This window comes from Macrobrachium nipponense, chromosome 45 (genome assembly GCF_015104395.2).
Source record: "Macrobrachium nipponense isolate FS-2020 chromosome 45, ASM1510439v2, whole genome shotgun sequence".
NCBI classification, from domain to species: domain Eukaryota; kingdom Metazoa; phylum Arthropoda; class Malacostraca; order Decapoda; family Palaemonidae; genus Macrobrachium; species Macrobrachium nipponense.
Genome location: NC_061105.1, coordinates 4665490 through 4684694, shown reverse-complemented (window position 1 = coordinate 4684694; position 19205 = coordinate 4665490). Strand labels below are relative to the sequence as shown.

At 39.3% G+C, this 19205-nt stretch overlaps 1 protein-coding gene across 1 annotated transcript in view; it reads left to right on the top strand.

The window, feature by feature from the left end:
- The window catches only part of LOC135214064 (rap1 GTPase-activating protein 1-like), a 767625-nt gene extending 748777 nt beyond the window's left edge, over positions 1–18848 (top strand). The window contains exons 8-13 of the mRNA XM_064248177.1: positions 9820–10120; positions 10275–10553; positions 10808–10973; positions 14962–15198; positions 15342–15707; positions 15839–18848. Of these exons, the coding sequence (XP_064104247.1) occupies positions 9820–10120; positions 10275–10553; positions 10808–10973; positions 14962–15198; positions 15342–15707; positions 15839–15976 (1487 nt within the window). The 3' untranslated portion in view covers positions 15977–18848. The remainder of the gene's footprint in view (positions 1–9819; positions 10121–10274; positions 10554–10807; positions 10974–14961; positions 15199–15341; positions 15708–15838) is intronic.
- The last annotated feature ends 357 nt before the right edge of the window (positions 18849–19205 follow it).

The window sequence follows — 19205 nt, the reverse complement described above, 5'->3', positions numbered from 1 at the left end:
GTAGAGTTTTTTTTCTCAAGAGGTCAGCTGTAAGACAATTTCGTCGCTCTTATATTATAATAAGAGGTATTTGAAATTTTGAGGAGGTTGCAGTATAAAATTGATTATTTTTTTATTGATTACTTGACAGTCAATGTCATGCCTCATAAGTATAATTGTTATTCTCAACTTCGTTTCAACGTAGTTCCAGCTGCTACTACAGATAGACAGAAGGCAACTAAAAGTGAAGCAATTACATCTAAATCACCCTGGAAGCCTTTCCAGTCCATAGAAAAGATGTGGCCAGGGGCGTGGAGGAGTCTCTTATATAGTCTCCTCTCCACACCCAAGGAACCAATTAACCAAAGGGGTCGTTTACCCCAATTCTTTGGGGCCTGGAGTTGAATCCCGGGTCTCGGGCCCCGGCTTGCTAAATAAATGCTAATGATTCCAGCTGTAAATAAAACTTGTGCCACACAGAGCCTGGCATTTGTAGCCTTCCTCTTCGTCTTCACTGTGTAGCTCGGATTCTCTCGCCCGCCTCTCCCCCACTTCGTCTTTTGTTTGTTCACGCGTCAAATGGCTTGTTTATGTCTTTGCTGGAGAGCCTATTCTTCATCTGTGAACGTACTGTGCTGGGATTATATGCTTTGAGCCTTTTGGGGGTAATGCGGGTTACGAACTTGGCCCTGGTGATTAGTAGGCCTTGTGTGGATTTCTCAAGGAAGTCAGCGTAGGCAAGAATTGGTACGTAGGTACGTATGCGTACATAGATATTACACACACACGAGTTGACATAGGTTTCATTGCCAAATAATGTTAGTTTTGAAGATCGTGTCCACCGCTTCTGTAAAACTGACTGTGTATAGGCATTACCATATCAACAAGTGCCACCCTTATCACTCCTACGTATGTGGTGCATATTTTGTTCCAGCACAAAGCCTTAGCGAGTCCCTCCCCCTTCATGGCGGTAATCAGCGTAACAAACGCCTTCCTGGGGGGAAAATGGAGTTATTTTACACATCAATTCGTACAGTGCATTGTTTCGAGGGTGGATTTGAGACTTCTCCCGGTTGAGAATGAGGTGCACTGGCGGGTGTGGAAGAGAGGAAGATCTTCATTGAAGGTGTGACTTGATTGCGGCTCCTCTTCTTGGCTTCTAATCCCTTTTGTCGTCTCGTAACAGGGCGTTGACTTTTTGTGCCGTCTTCTTAACCACGTATGCGAAGACGTTCGCTTCCCATTTGAAATTTGTAAGAGGGAATAAATCATTAACTTAAAACAAAAACAAAAGATTGTTCCCGTTCTGTTCGTAACTGCGTAGAAAGAGGAGCTATTTTTTTTTTTTTTTTCAAAAGCACAAATTTATTTCCTTTATTCAGTTTTTGTTGAAGGCTGCAAAAAGGTAATGTCATTGTTTTAAAACAAAACAAAAATGGTTCCGTTCTATTCTAACTTTGTAGAGATAGAATTTTTTTTTTTTTTTTCAAAAGCAAAAATTCTTACCTTTTTTTTCGCTAATTTGATTTCATACCTATTATAGTTCTTGTCTGTTGCATGTATAGTGGCGTGTTATAGACCCTATAAATGCTCATATGTTTATAATAGACACAGCATGATATAATTGAGGTAGAAAATCTCTCTCTCTCTCTCTCTCTCTCTCTCTCTCTCTCTCCTTGAAATTCCTCTGCCAACTTTAGCAATAAGTAATTCACCTTGTTGACAGTCGACTGATGTGGGTCTCAGCTGGGGTGGAGAGAGAGAGAGAGAGGGGGGGGGGAGTGAGCAACAATTCGTCGAACTGTTTATTAATGTATGATTTATAACGGGAATCTCTCTCTCTCTCTCTCTCTCTCTCTCTCTCTCTCTCTCTCTCTCTCTCTCTAAAAGTGGGACGCTTCCAATCCCCCGAATTCCTCTTGAATTATTGTTATTTCTGCTCCTCCTCCCTTCCATTTCTCCTCTCTTCTTTTTCATTTATCAACCCTATCTTTTGTCGCCTTTTCTTCCTGGGTTGCGCCACGCGTGGCATTCTGGTCTTCTAACAGAAAGGTGATTTATTTTGGCTTTTTAAGATTTGCGTTTTCGTTTTTTTTATATTTTTTTATTATTTTGGTCCTTAAATGATTTCACTGCGTTTATCTTTTCCTTTAGTTTTTTCAGTTTATTATTATTATTATTATTATTTTATTTTTTTATTTTTGGCTCTATCACAGTCCTCCAATTCGACGGGTGGTATTATAGTGTGGGGTTCCGGGTTGCATCCTGCCTCCTTAGGAGTCCATCACTTTTCTTACTATGTGTGCCGTTTTCTAGGATCACACTCTTCTGCATGAGTCCTGGGGCTACTTCAGCCTCTAGTTTTTCTAGATTCCTTTTCAGGGATCTTGGGATCGTGCCTAGTGCTCCTATGATTATGGTACGATTTCCACTGGCATATCCCATATCCTTCTTATTTCTATTTTCAGATCTTGATACTTATCCATTTTTTCCCTCTCTTTCGACATCAATGAGTGATACTTTCTTCTTGACTTTGTCAATCAACGTCACGTCTGGTCTGCTTGCACATATCACCCTATCCGTCCTGATACATAGTCCCAGAGGATCTTGCGTTATCGTTTTCTATCACTCCCTCAGGTTGGTGCTCGTACCACTTATTACTGCAAGGTAGCTGATGTTTCTTGCACAGGCTCCCAGTGGAGTGGGGGCTTTTGCCACTGAATCATGCCTCTTTTTGTACTGGTTCTGTGCAAGTGCCGGGCATTCGCTTGCTATGTGGTTTATGGTTTCATTTTCGTATTGCACTTCCTACATATGGGGAGATGATTATTTATTATTATTATTATTATTATTTATTATTATTATTATTATTATTATTATTATTATTATTATTCGATTCATATGTTGACTTTTCCCTTGAACGCTTCGTATGCAATTTTTAGAAAGTGGGGTGATTATTCCGTAAGCACATTTGATTATTTATTGTTAAAATATATTAAACACACGTACGTACGTTAATAGAAACATATATATTAACAAGCTTTCTTTCTTCTTTTGTTTTTAAAGTGTATCGAAAACCTTCCGAAGACTAAGTCATTACGTGTTTTGGTTTTCATTTATCAATCCATTTCTAATACAGGAAAGCTAAAGGTGATTTCACTATTCGAAAGCTGCCCTTTTTTAAGTACAATTCATTCCTATCACGATCATCACCATCACCATCATCATCCTTGTGGTTCTCGTTGCTTCCCACCGCACCCTTGCAAAGTCATCCACCGCATCACTGGACTTCTAAAATATTCTCATGAGTGGCACACACCGTCGTCCTCCGGTTCTCCCGAAGGGTGGGAACTCGCCTCCCTCATCCTGTGTCTTGTCCTGACCCGCTGCTACGACCTCCAACCCCAAGGGGTTTATCCTGAGGCGAACAGGGCCACGGAACCCTGAGAAATATTTTTTGATCGAGCGTCGGCATTCTTGCTCCGTGTGTATTCATTTCTCTGTGTTTGTGTATGTGTATGTGCGGTGGATCTGTAGCCTCGTATCAACGTAAAGCTTGTATTTATGGCTTCAGTGTACGCATACATTTTAAATCTGAACATGTTGCGTCTATGTTCGTACGTGTTGGCGTCGACTGCCGATTATTGTCAACATGCAGTTAAGACGTGATTGCATATAGCCTTATGTGCAAAGACATTTCATCTTGGACAATGTATTGCATATATATATATATATAGATATATATATATATATATAATATAATATATATATATATATATATATATACCACAACTTTCCAAGTTTGAGAAACGCGTATGCCAGGTATGAGATTATGTTAATCAGTGCTTTGAAGAGAGGGAGAAAAAAAAATTACCGCAGGTGAGAGAGACCATAGTTAACCCGAGGTCAGGATTCATCCGTCGCTCCCAGATGCTTTGGGAGGGATGCTTATACCACCTCCTTTTTTTTCTTTTTTTTTTTCTTTTTTTTATGTATCCTTGACAGGAAGTTGCACATTACATTGATGAGCCCCGAGATCTGATTCCTCCTCTGGGCCACCGTGGGAATGGTACGGAGAGCAGATGAAGTTTAAAAGGAACTAACGATTTTTTTTTTGTGTGTAGAGCAAGGAAGAAAGAAATAAAGAAAGAAAGAGAGAATATATCTCGAGGGCAGGAGAGGAGAATTGTTCTTTTATTGCACCTGTGTGCGAAAAAAAAAAATAGGTTGATCCGCCGGATTCTCGAAGCACTGTATTTGTTGAATGCATTTTGTTAAAGCAATGTTAAAGTTATTATAATTCGTAGCTTTTAATATCGTTGCTTCTTATTTTATCGAGGGTTTGGGGTTTTGGGGGGGGGGGGGGTGTTGGTAGGTTGGGGGGATGGGATGCTAACAAAAACTATCAGGCGTAACTACCGAGGCACGTTAAATGGACTGTATACAGTAGCCTGGGATATAAAATACTCAATTTGAAGTCTGAATTACATCTGCTGCTCAATGGGGAGACCCCATGCGGCCTCAAAAGCAGCTTATTCTACTAGAGAATATCTGAAACAATATTTGAACTACTTACTCAGAGAGCTTCCACTACAAAAGCATTTAAGACTGAATGGTATACTTGTGGCTCAGCGTCACCCGAGTCTTGTATCTTCATATTTTATTTGAATTTATTTGGGGGAAATTTTTTTTTTTTTTTGTTTGTATTCTATCTTTTATTCTGCTTACAAGGGCTAAAACAAAAAAAATTATTACTGCCACTTTCCGTACCCGCTTCATGGATATACAGTACTATATATATATATATTATATATATATATCTATATATATATATAATGGTGTGTGTGTGTGTGTGTTTTTAGTAAGTATATATATATATATATATATATATAATATATATATATTATATATATAATTTTTGATTCGCGTATATAACAGAAGATGATGACTTGATAGTCCATATAAAGAAATAAAAAAATTTTTTGATTTGCTAACAGACTGACTCTCTCTCTCTCTCTCTCTCTCATTTATAGATATATTAACTTTGTTTTATTTTGAAAGACTGTGAGGAATTAGGTACTCCTCAAATTCCTATATATATATATATATATATGTGGTGTGGGTGTGTGGTGTGGTGTGTGTGTGTGTTGTATATATATATTATATATATATATATATATATATATATAATATATATAATTTGATTCGCGTATAGTAAACAGAAGATGATGACTTGATAGTCCATGTAAGACAAATGTTTGCTAACAGACTGACTCTCTCTCTCTCTCTCTCTCTCTCACTCTCTCTCTCTCTCTCTCTCTCTCTCATTTTAATATATATATTACCTTTGTTTATTTGAAAGACTGTGAGGAATTAGGCCTCCTCAAATTCCTATATATATATTTATATATATATATGTGTGTGTGTGTGTGTTGTGTGTTTGTGGTGTGTATATATATATATATATAATATATATATATATATATATATATATATAATTTGATTCGCGTGATAGTAACAGAAGATGATGAACTTGATGTCCATGTAAAGATGAAATGTTTTTGCTACAGACTGACGTCTCTGCTCTCTCTCTCTGCGTCTCAGCGATCTCATCATCTCGCATTCTCTCCTCCTCTCTCTCCTCTCTCATTTAATATATATATTACCGTTTGTTTATTTTGAAAGCTGTGAGGAATTAGGCCTTCCTCAATTCTCCCCCCCCCCGCCCCCCCCCCGAATGTCGCGCAACTCGTCCTTTCGAAAGGTGTTTGTGTCGTCTCCGCCAGCGAGACACTTTGTCGCAATAGGGAGGAAGCGACAGCACCACAGTCTCTCTCTCTCTCTCTCTCTCTCTCTCTCTCTCTCTCTCTCTCTCTTTCTTGCAAAGGGATGGTGCTATCAGGGGAGAAGACAAGGCAGCTGCCACTTTTAATTTGTTCAGTCCAGACGAAATTGATTGTAAAAATGTTATTATTTGTAGACGAACCAAATGCTTTTCAGAAGACGCTTACATAATAATATATATAACTTCACCATCCATTTGGTAACCTGAAAAGAAACCGCCGATTGAAGCATTACCCGCATTTGAGCAGTAAGAGTATTATGAGAAACCTCGTCAGTTCTAAAGTTTTCTCTGTCTGTCTGTCTGTCTCCACCCTCTGAATTAGAGGCTAGCTTAAGAAAACTTTTAACTCCTGTCGACAATTCCGTAACAAAAGAAAGCTCATTAGCTGCCAGAAAACTAAACAGTATGGTGTAGTTGAGCGATGAAAATAATTCATTTCTGTCTTGAGTCAATGGTGATAAACATGTAGCACTGTAGTATCTACTGTATTATTATTTTTAGTGTCGTCCGATCTACCAATTACCCTCGAAATCATCTCTAAGCAATCGTGAATGTCAACCATACTTGCGTAAGTGGGTTTTCCCGTATTACCTTGCCAAGAGCTTTTATTTGTATCAATCATTGTTTTCGTTTATACTGAAACCCACGCCGTGAATAGCACTTTCAAACGCTCCCCCCCCCCCCCCCCCCCCCTTCCCCTCTTTTTTTTCCAAGATTTTAACAAACTTACCGAAAGAAAGAAAAAAATGCTGGAGGTGGTGAACGCACCATCGTAAGGGTTTATATTTTCCCGTAAATAGCATTCGTAGAAACGGAGTCTCTTTAATGCATTGGCTGGTCTTCATCCTGTCTTATTCTGGCTCGGCCGTTTGTTTGTTTTTCTCGTTAGTGCATCTGGAAAATAGAATCCCCTGTAATCCAGTTAGAGGCATAGAAGCATTGTAATCCCCTGACCACTCCGTTCTGGAAATTGGTTTCAGTGACACACTTTTTCAACTGCCATAAACTTTCGTGCAACGTATTTTGAAGAATTTCGTCACTTCTTCATTTAGAATGTAATCCACAAAAAGTTGTTAATAGTAATAATAATAATAATAATAATTAAGATTTATGGTGCAGAGGTATTTGATGTTTGATTTTTAATAACTTCTGATATCAGCGGCGCAATTTTCTCTCTCTCTCTCTCTCTCTCTCTCTCTCTCTCTCTCTCTCTCTCTCTCTCTCTCTCTCTCGATTCCTTTTGGTCTCGATCCTTTATGTGAGTTTGTTTTCATTGCACAAGTAATTGGGCTGATATCCATTATTATTATTATTATTATTATTATTATTATTATTATTATTATTATTATTATTATTATTATTATTATTTGTAGGTTGCATGTAACACCATGTGCCCCATCATTACTCATCGCTGATTTAAATTCCCGTTCTTACCTTTTTTATTGTTTTGAACTGTTCCTCCAAACAGTTTCATATTGCGTGTTAACTCATGACTCATCCCCATTACATGAATGAGTAACTCACCTTGGCAGGGGATGAGGAGGCCGCAACTCATTGTGGTGGTGGTGGTGGATGTCCTACTCAGGGTCCTGAACACCTTGACATCCGGTGGGTTGGTCCTGTCTTGGGTCCTGCCGACTGCTCCTTCTTTTTCTTCTCGTTTCCACGTCTTCCCTTGACATCCCTGACCGCCCTCCCCTTCTCCCCCACCCTCCTTCATTGCTTCAAAGGACTCCACGAAGGATAGGTCTGTAGGATCCCAAAGGGGTCGACCTTCCTCCTGCAGCTGTTGTTTGTTTGAAATTTCTATTTCCTTTCTCAGGGTAATGGCGCTACCGATATCGGTACGCGATGGGAAAGTTGAGTGTCAAGGTTATATTCTTTTAGTTTTGAGATTTTCTTTATTATTATCAAGGTTATATTCTTTTAGGTTTTAGATTTTATTATGATCAAGGTTATTCTTTTAGGTTTTAGATTTTTTTGTTATCGATGTTATTCTTTTAGGTTTTGGATTTTAGTAGGATAAACCTTTCAGGAATACCTTTCTTCATCGACGAAGTAACGGTGTATCTATTTACCTTTCTCTAATATGAGGTGACTCTTAAATTCGTTGACACTGTATTTGTCCACTTCATTGAGTCACTTGAGGACAACAAAGAGTTTGATCAAAGTTTATGTAAGGATTTCAGTGGGAGATTGAATTCCGTGTAGTCCACACCGGTTAGGTAATAAAAGCACGTATGTGTTGATATGTAGATTCTCTCTCTCTCTCTCTCTCTCTCTCTCTCTCTCTCTCTCTCTCTCTCACGAGAAACTGTGACAGGATTAATTTTTATCCTGTGCGTATGCTTGATCTCTTTTTGGCACCTTACAAATGTTTTAACCCAAAAGATGGCAATTTTTTTGTAAGTTGTTTGAGAGAGAGAGAGAGAGAGAGAAGGGAGGGGGAGGCTTAAGATGTGCACTGACGATGCCTGTATCCGCACAATTCGCAAACAACGATGGTTAACTTGGTGACTTGTTTGAATGCGGTGTAGCACTCTGGTTAACCACCTGTGGTATTGGTCAAGGATCGGCTATGCTGCCGCAGACCGCTGATTTCGGTGCTCAAGGTCTTCTTCCCAAGAGATCAAATTGTGGCGGGAGGTTTGCGGGGGTGGTGGGGGGGGGGGTTGCAGCACATTTGCCTCATCACTATCAGATATGCTTTTGGCAGCTCAGCATTTATGCCTGAACGATCTGAAGATGACAGTTCACCAAGTGAAATGTTTTAAGTTTTTTTTTCTTTAATATCAGGTATTAATAGTTTCTCCTGTCATTTTATAATGCAAATTAATAATAAAATAAACGAGACCTGTGCAGGACCATCATACCAATAAAATTTCTGTAGTTACCTTTCTTCAGTTTTCATTCAGGTCACCTCATTCTGCCCCCTGAGGTCAGGGGAAGGTTACGCGTTTTTTATGACTTGTTTTGACATTTGGGATGGGACGCACTACTTATTGGGGGCCATATAAATCTCAGGGTAACTTTTAACGCTGTAATGACCTTCATCTTCTTGTACCGAGTTAACAGTTAGTTAACAGTTACAATCTGCTGTATCTCTGGTGGAATTCTGCTGCCCCTTCCAAGGATTAATCGAACCTGTTTTGACACATGTAGAAGCCACAGGAGGCTCAGGCGAATGCGTATCAATGCTAATTACCCACCATCCTTCAGAAAACCGCTGTCATCCCCCCTGGCTCTCTCTCTCTCTCTCTCTCTCTCTCTCTCTCTCGTCTCCTCTCATCTCTGCTCGCCTCGCCCTGCATCCCTCCTCTCACTCTCCTCTCTCCTCTCCTCTCTCTCCCTCCTCTCTCTCTCTCTCTCTCTCTCACATATTTTATGGTTTACTTGCTTTTGTGTGGATATGAGCAAAGACCTGATCTGAAAAGGCAGTCTAGCAGTCTTAATAATAAAGCAAAACTGATGGTTTTCTGAGCGCTTTTGCTCTTGTGTAAGTGCGCAGAACGGTGCTATAATCAATATTTACTTTGCGCACAGGTGTGTGTGGCAGTGAAAAGTGTTTATGAAAAGGTTGCGTGATGACGATAGTGGCGGGATGAAGGATTTCAAAACCTTAATCTTTTTTGGAAAGTTAAAAAACAAGAATTTCTCAGCAGTTAAAAGCTATATTTTTCTGTTGTCTTTCATGGTAGCCTACAGTGTATCCTGTATTTTTTTTTTTTATTGCAATGGGCTGCTTTCTTTGTTGGGGCCTTTGGGTTTGTAGTTGTCTATTTCTCCATCTAGGGTTGTAGTTTGGTTAATAATAATAAACCTGCCCTCAAATATGTGAGAGTGTGGAATTTAAAAAAAAAGGGGCGGGGGGGTTGTTAGTTAAGGAAAAGTAGTTACCAAACCGTGGTCTCCAAGAGTAAAATTGGAGATCTTGTGATGTGCCAGTTATTGAAAAGTCTTGATACATTTTGTTTGCTTTTAGATGTGAAACTGAGTAAATTTTGGAGTTGCTGAATGCCCAGTTCTTTTACTAATCTGCCATTTCTTTTTGTTGCAGAGATTAAAAGAGGAACTAGTGATTGAGCGCTTCCATCCTGTCGTTACACCCAAGGGGCCCGAGTTGATTGTGGCTTATGACGAACATGTCCTCGTCAATCATTTTAAATTCGGTCTTGTTTACCAGAAGGTTGGTCAGACCTCAGAAGAACAGCTTTTTGGAAACAGAACCAACTCACCGGCCTTTGATGAATTCCTCAATCTTATGGGACAAAGAGTGAAACTAAGGGAACATGAAGGGTAAATATAATTAGCAATTTACATGTTCTCTTTATGACATGACAAGAGTGAAATTTTTATTCATTAGAATTACTATGATGCTGCAAAATAGAATAAACTCATAAACCACCAACTGTTGATGCTATAGTTTACAAGATCCCTTTCAAATCCTCAGGTTTAAAGGTGGCCTGGACACACAGTTCGGACAGACTGGTGAAGAGAGTCTCTATGAAGTTTTCCGTGAGAAAGAAATCATGTTCCACGTATCAACGTTGCTCCCTTACACGGAGAACGACCCTCAACAGTTACAGAGGAAAAGGCACATTGGCAATGACATCGTTGCAGTAGTATTCCAAGAGGATAACACCCCTTTCTCTCCAGATATGATTGCCTCACATTTCCTCCATGCTTATATTGTCGTTCAGGCCATTGATCCGTGCACATCCAACACAAAGTAAGTTCAACTGTCCCTTTGATCAAATACAGTTCCCTAAACCCAAGTTTAGGTTAATCTGGTATAATTTATAACTTGCAAATAACTTTTTCTATACAAAAATTTTACTTTTTTGTAATTGGTGTGCAATATACAGTAAGTTTTCTTTCAATAATAAGTAAGTTTTATAACTGTAATATACAGCACTCATATAGAAGCTTAGCTACGTAATTTTACTTGTATGTATTGTTAATTTATGTATTAAATGTTCTCAGGTATCGTGTTAGTGTCACAGCAAGAGCAGATGTGCCCTTCTTTGGACCAACTCTTCCATCGTCTGGAATTTTTGATAAAGGACCACAGTTCAAGGAATTCATCCTTACTAAACTAATAAATGCTGAGCTAGCCTGTTATAAGGCTGAGCGATTCGCCAAGTTAGAGGTATGAAATGCTTGCCATTTTGATATATGTACTTGTATTTGCACACTTAACCTTAAATTCTTTTGAAGATTAAATTCACTAAATTTAAGTCACAGTAAGTTTTCACTAATCTACTATATATGGGAAACAAAGCAATAGTTTAGCCAAACCTAGTTCAGTACAGTAATTATCAGTGCCAAACAAAACACAGTCCAGTGACTACTGCATATTGCCAAGTGTAACAATAAAGGTTTTATCCTCCTATTTACACTTCATAAAAAGTTAGAATCTTATTGTTGGTTGGGTTGAGACGTGAAACGAGCTCACCTTAAATGTAGGTTCTTTATTAGGTAAGGTTACAATATAATAACACGTATTGCGTGAACAACCAAACTCAGAGAGGGGAAGCGGCTTACTGCTAGGCATTGGATTTGAATGTGTTTGGTTGCCACTTGTCAATATTCATGTGAGGGAAGAATACAGTTGCCACTGTTATATAGTACATGGGAGATGAGAATTCGTTATATACAATAGAGGTGAGAATATGTTTTACAATGACAAGTACATGTTACATGTAGATTATAGTATCTGCACTTGCCTTCTTGCTCATAGTCCCATCTTGAGTGGGTTCTTCATCTGGAAAACCTTGGAGATCTACATGGGGCTGTTGGAGGACTCTTTTGTGTCCATATGAAGGTATACAGGGATGTGAGGTCGAGGGTCAGCACCAGAGGGTTGATACTGGGCACTGGAAGCACTGGTTCCTCCAGTATATTCATATGCAGGGGAGATGTACTTCATAGTACCTTGACTTGCCATGGGTCATGATAGCCCTGACCTTGTTTGTCCCAGCCGTGAGAAGTCGTATCCTGTCCAACTTCTAGCCTGGGTAGGGAACATGCATGTTGATTGCGAGAATGACGCAGGATGAGGAGGCACTCGGGAGCAAAGTGGGTGGCCATATAGGATTTGTGCAGGGGAACTTCACAGTGGCCTTGGCATGGCCATTGGACTGCAGGTACTGTAGGGAAGTAACGAGATGATGTTCTCCCCATCACTCCATGACATCTCTGAATTCACGGTTGGTGAATTGAGGTCCATGGAATCATGATAAGAGTGAGGTGGTAAAGGGTGACAGTAACTACAATCCTTGCTCCATAAAATACAAGTTCAGCAGCATCAACTGAGAGGCTGTCTTGTAGTTTCCAGAATGGGAGCAACAAATTCGTAGGAAATTCTGAGAGCTTCGAAGACGGATGTACAATGAAGCCTCCCTTGCTGAAGCATGATCTTGAATAATCTTGTTGGCTTCCTTGGGCGAGGCATCGTCCTCTTAGGCTGCTGCATGAGCGGTGGCCATGGTCATGATGTATGTCCCAGCCTAAACACTGTTGGTTTCGTCCTGCGGTGTTAGCTGGCTGACGGGGGCATGCGACAAGGCGTTGGGTCTGCTGAGCTGCTTGCCAGCACACCACATGGATGTGAACAGATACTGTGAGATTTTCTTGAGATGTTGCAAATGGGGATTTTTGACTGTATCTAGAGTGTAATGGCTGAGAATTGGAACCAGTGGGCAATGATCTGGCATCAACGTAAAATGTTGGTGGCTATCAGGTAGTTTGCTTTGGACATAGCCCAAGTTACGGCAAGCACCTCCAACTCGATTGTAGCAGTCTTCCATTGTTGTGGTTTTGTAGAAGGGCATATCCTAGTCCGTTTAGTTGAGAAGCATTGGTCTGTAGGATATCAGGAGGCTAGGAGGACTAGTCAGGGCAGTCTTCACACGGCAAAATGCTTTGTCCTGATCCACGGTCCATACAAATGCATAAGGGGTCTGAGAGGCTATGCTTGGGACTCATAAGGGGTCTGAGAGGCTGAGCTGCATTAGCTATCTCGGGCATAAAGTTGGCCATTTGGTTCACTAACCCCATGAATGAACAATGATCTGTCAAGTTTGGAAAGTCCTTGATTTCTGCTACTTTGTCATATCTACTGAATACAGTTTTTGGGAGTCTGAAATCTACAAAAGGTAATGCTGGAGCCAGTGACCACAAACTTGTCCTTATTAAGTGTGATGCCAAACTTGCAGCACCTTGTCAACATCTCTTGGATTCAGCGTAGTTGGCTTGGGAAATCGTCGTCGAACAGTAGGATGTCGGCAACTACCTTGATGCAGTTCTTGACACCTTGCTGTGCCTCGTCTCCTCGAAGGCATTAGGCATCTGTGGCCACAAATTCCACTTGAATTGGCCACAGTGTGATAAATGTGGTTAAATTTTGATCCTCTCAGTAAATTGCATTTGCCAATACCCTTGCAGGGCAGCTGCAGAGGTGAAGACCTTGGCCTTCGGATCAACGCTGCAGACACTAGACAACAGTGAGGGTGACAGGTGGGAGGGGCGTTTTACTTGGCTGTTGGGGTTCTTGAGATCAACAGTGACTCAAACGCCTTTGTCCTTAGGTAATACCACGAGCGGGCGACACCAGTGTGAGGGTTCATATCAGCAGGCTTAAAGATACTCTGATCTGCCATCAACTCAAGCTCTGCCTTGACTTGTTTCCGGAAAGCATATGGTATCTGGCAAGGTGCAATGATGGCGAAAGGTATGGCATCTTCCTTAAGATAGATTCGCACTGCTTTCTCTAAAGGGGGAACCGACAGGGTTACTGCACCCTCTGGTGTCAAGGTAGGAGCTGCGGGTGTTGGAGGAGGCATGATGGGCTTTCCTGTGGTTGCTTGCTATGAGGGGGGGGGGCTAGCATTTGCAGAAAGGTGCTGTAGCAGTCTGCTTCCTGTTGCCAGCAAATTTTGTCTTCCTCTCTTTGTCATAGGTCCCCTATTTCTTCCAGTTTTCTTCGTCTTCTTTTTTGTCTGATCCTGGTATGAGCCTCGATCCATGATTTCTCCAGGTATTGTACAAGTGAAAAGAAACTGACTGATTAGGGTATTGTCGTCTGTGGAGGGAGAGCAGGTGGGGATGGTAGATGATAGACAGGGTCCTGTGAACGCTGGGCTAGTGGGGTGTTGTCACATTCTTCCTGAGAACACGAAGAATCCATTGTGAATAATGTTCTTTTTACCACCGCATAGGCTTCAAACAGAATTTAACAGAAATGTACACTATCAGTATTTTAAGTACAGTGCTCATATGATATACTATGCATAAATACCAGCAAATAGAGCCCGCTGTGGAAAGAGAGAAGTGGGTAACTGTTAGTGTAGGGTCCTCTGTCAGTTTTCGTCTAGTTAACTGTAAGTCGCCTGTATCTTCACTTGCTTCTTGGGACTTTCTTCCTTTACTGCGCCATGTTGGTTGGGATGAGACATGAAACAAGCTCATCTGAAATGTAGGTTCTGTATTAGGTAAGGTTACAGTATACGTAACAAGGACAATATGTTTGAGCCGAACTCAGAGAGGGGAAGCGGCGTACTGCTACGGATTGGCTTTGAATGTGTTCAGTTGCCATTGATAGGTACATGAGGGAAGAATACAGTTGCCCCTGTTATATACATGAGACAGACACTGTCCTTGATTGTGGTTGCTAGAAAAGAGAAGGGGAGGTGCCCAAAATGCTGGAAAAATTCCTGGAAGGAGAAACCTGAGCTCCTTGTTATGATTTCAGGGTCTGAGCCCTTCTGATACCAGACACAGAGGGAAAACCCACCCGTAAAGGCTTGGCTGCAGTACCCTTTGATATCCCAGATGTGAAGGAGAGTGAATGGCTGATCAGTGTCTCAGTTATCAGAACACCTGTTCTCCAGTGCTCGATTAAATTTACTCTTGGGAACTCAAGACTGGTCCAATTAGTTGAACAAATCTATATAGTAGAAAATTATATGGAAAAGAACAAAATCATTATGAATTGTCTTCTTAGGACAAACTTTGCCCATAGGAAACACTGTGATCAAAGAGATAAGTCTGTGCTTTTCTATATGACACCCATAACCTTTAGCCCTTAGCAATTACATTAAATGTACCTATGTTAATATAGGAACCTTTCTTTACAGATGCGTACAAGATCTTCCCTTCTTAGTTCTCTTGTGGAAGACTTGAAGACGAAAAACAATGAGTTCCTTGGTATATCTGAAGTACAGGAGGCACCTAAAACTGAAACCCAGGGTACAAAGTTTTCTGAAATAGTCAAGAAAGTTTTGAGAGGTCGACAGCAAAATCAAGAATCCTCAGCATTAGTTAAAAAGCCTGTCTCTAACAACACAAATACCCTCGTTAGTGGAACGCCTTCTGTAAGTTGTTTAGTATGGCATATATTTCAGTAATGTTTCAGTAATTCTGTGAGATATATATTTTTTAATAATAAAATATGGATTTTTCAAAGACCCAAGTATTATATTTAATTTTAGACTTACAAACATCCTTGTACTTACAGAGTTCACGAAGCAAAGGTAGTAAAGGAAGCGGTGGAAGCAGTGGTGCCCGCACACCAACATCAAGCCCTGATACCACACCCAACACTCACATGGCATTGTCAGAAAGTGATGATTCTTCCCTAAATTCTATTGATATTGATGGACATCCACATCCTCTCAATGAAGATTCAGACACAGGGTTGGAGTCCATGTCTTCTGCAGAAACTCCTCATAAACTGTCTTTGCCTTATACACTATGTGGTGGTAATGAAGATGGAGTATGTACATTGCATGACACTGATGCATTAATACGGCAGGTTGACGCTCTCAAGCATGAAATCAATAAACTTAAGTGTGACAAACTAGATCTTCTTCGCCAGAATGTGGTAAGTAGACATTTGGGTGAATCCATAATAAAAGGCTTGTCTGAAAATGTTAATTTTTAACATGTTGTCATAATAATATGATCAAATTGCATACTACATAACATACTCAAATACTGATTTTACTATTTCAGACATGTCAGCGAGAAATAAAGAAATTAAAAGAGAAGGAACTAAAATTAGGAGGAGAGCTGAGTACGGCTACAAAAGAAATTGTCAGACTTCAAACACTGCTCAAAGACTTGGGCACTGGCCAGGTATCTGCGGTGTGAGACTGACCAGCAACGGTAATTGTGTGCCGTCTACTTAGTGTCCGATTTTGGAGAGTGGTCAGAGGAGCAGCCCTGTCATAGGCCTCAAAGTCAAAGTGAATTTTGACAAGTAAGGTTAAGACAGTGGGAATGAATGACAAGGTTACTGGAAAGGGTAAAAAAAAATATAAAAGGTTATCCAATGGATAAGCAAAAATCATAAGACGGAAGGAGTTGAGATAGAGGTGATTGTGAAACACAAATATAGGAGTCCAAATTTCATTAATTCTTCCACTGATTATTAACTTATCTACTGTCTTCATTATTACAACAGTATATGATATTTTTCTTTGCTGAGGTACTATTTACGTTGTCAGTGTGCCTCGTGCACATAGTGACACCTTAAGTCAAAGGTTCTCTTGGTGTGCTTGAAGATTGGACCACAAAATGTGTGAATACACGTGAAACAACGTAGCCTTATCACTTTGTGTGATGTTGAGTGATACCAAAGTTATGTAAGGTAAGTATGGGGGTGTAGAACCTTGTAGTGGTATGGTTTAGTCACCAAAGGAAGAATGGCAAATTCAGATTTGCTGTGTTGCTGGTAATATAGTGTCAATGACAAAAAGACAGATTTTATTTTTTGCATTTATAATAGATTAAAAAGAAAAATGTACCTTAATATTTTTCAACTGCATTTAAAGAGCAGAGTTGATGTTTCTAGACTTTTTTTTTTTCATCCCTGATGGACACTACACCTCAGCTTTTCATACCAAATATTTAATTTTAAGTTATAGGACATGATGATGGCATGTCCGAATGTTTAGTCATTCCTAAATTTTATAATTACTGAAACATATTTTAATCCCACTGTTACACATTTGATTGTGAACTTACAATGAAGTGGTGAATTCAAATGATTTATGCAAATTTCTCAAAGTAATCCGTGAAACTTCTTGATTATTAGTTTGAACTCCACTTACCAGGTTTTTGTGTATAATCTGCGCACCTTGATTGTTTTCAATTTCTGTAGTGTATCTATCTGCCAGTAGCAAGATAAAATCAGAGGATAACCAACTTACATCTGCTGCATGTGTCAGTGTGAGGGAAGATTGTTAGCGAGTTTTCCTGAAACGGAGTTGAATTACAAGATGAGAAAATTTGTGTTAGTTTCCAAAATATAACAATAATGCAATACACTCCAGTAGTCGAGTAATATAAGCCTCTTGTAACCACCTGTATGTGTAGCAAATTACGTTGAAGTTATTGCCTCACTGGCCTTGCTTCTATACATGCAACTAGCCTGAATTACAAATAAAAACATTAGACCCTTCCGGGGATGCTATTGTCCACTCCTGCTCAAAAAGCAATGTTGTTTTCTTTAGTAACTGCAAACATCTGTAATGGCTGCCTCTGTCGAGGTTATCATGCTAATGGCAGAAATTGCACAGTCATTGTCATATCAACAATTACTCTGTACTACTGTATTTGTATTAATCATATGTCAATCCCATAGGCTCATTTGTTTCAAGTTTTCAATTGGGTTGTTGTTCCATATGAATTATGGTATTTTATTATTACTCGGCATGAGCCCTCAAGGAGTTGACGTGTGATACTTCATGGATGTTGAACCACTTCACTGCTTAACCTTTTATTATTACATCTTCACAGCTTTACTTCCTCGTTCCCTGTTTTTCTTTTCTTTTTTTTTTCTTTTTTGAGCAAAAATGTATTTGTAATTCTGTCATCTATATCTTTTTGTTGATACTCGCCAAATACCAATAGAGTACAGTATTAAAAAAACAAAAAGATGCAATTTTGAAAAGCTTCAGACACCCATAGGAAGAGGTAATTATTGGGATATAGCAGTGTTTTGGGAGCAGCGTCCTTCCTAACTGTTGCGTTCCAATATAGGTGTGTTGTTGTGTGTCAAATGTTAAGGGGGTGGGCATCCAGTTTTACCTCCCCACTAAACATCTCCGTGATTAAATGTGACTGTATTAACTATCATATGGAAATGGTCCTCTCAGGACCATAGATGTGTAGTCTAGAGAAACTTCAGAGATGTAGCTCACATCTGGATCCGTCAGATTTGCTGAATGCGTTGTCACCCCATCCAGCTTTCAGGTTACAAGTACACTTTAAATATATACTATACACATCTGAACCGCCTATAATTGGACAAGATATGTACAAAAGAATTTTATTTTGCTACTGTAGGTAGTCTTTCTCAGACATACCCAAAAGGCAGGATGTCCTTACTAGAGAGAAAGAGAGAGAGAGAGAGTATAGAATCCTATAGAACTTTATTTAATTATAAATAAATACCTAGACATCTAATGTCGGAATACGCTTGCAGTACTCTTATCGCCTAGATCAAGTCCGTTGAATTAACTAGATCATTTTAATGATCATTTACAGCACATAACCTTTAATAGCATTAACAGTATTATATTACTGAAGTCTTGTTAATGATATCCAAAATTATTTAAATAAAAAAGAAATCCTTTAAATATTCACTGTTCTGTATATTTAAATAACCACAATATAATCAAAAGACTTAAACTATCTTAACCTTTAAAATTTAACCTTGTAATTAAGTCCAACACTTCAATTTGATTCACAGTTACCAGTAGTTCATAACTTTTCTACAATACAGTAAAAGGAACGGGCATGAAATTAGATGGGCTGGAACCTGTACGCACTGATGCGTTTGACAATAGCAACGGGCTTGTAGGTAAAAGGAGTGATTCGAGTTATTGCCTTTTGGGTTCCTTGAACCTTAAGTACTGGCTACATAGGTCATCCAGAGTGTGTATGTTCTGTATCAAATGTTTGACGTAAATTATACTATTTGTGTGTATAGCGAGTCAAAAATAAACTCATGGATTATTTTTGTGTGTTATGAACCTTCCTCTTGGTTTTGTTATTTTCTACTCGATGTTAACCATTCTTGTAGATCACTCTTGAAGGACATTAGATATACTTCCATACCTGTACATCAGGCTTCCAAAGAATAATATCCAAAATTATGAACTACCTTGATACAAACAAAATACAATACACATACCTGTATTTAACTAATTATTAACTTCAAAAAATTAATAAAGTATAGCTAGTATAATCCAGTATACTAGACTGGTTTCTTATGAAATGAAGATGTAAAAGCAATTAATAAAGAGCTTAAATCTTGAAACTGATACGATGTCACGTTACATCAATAAACTACGTACTACAATAACAGTAATAT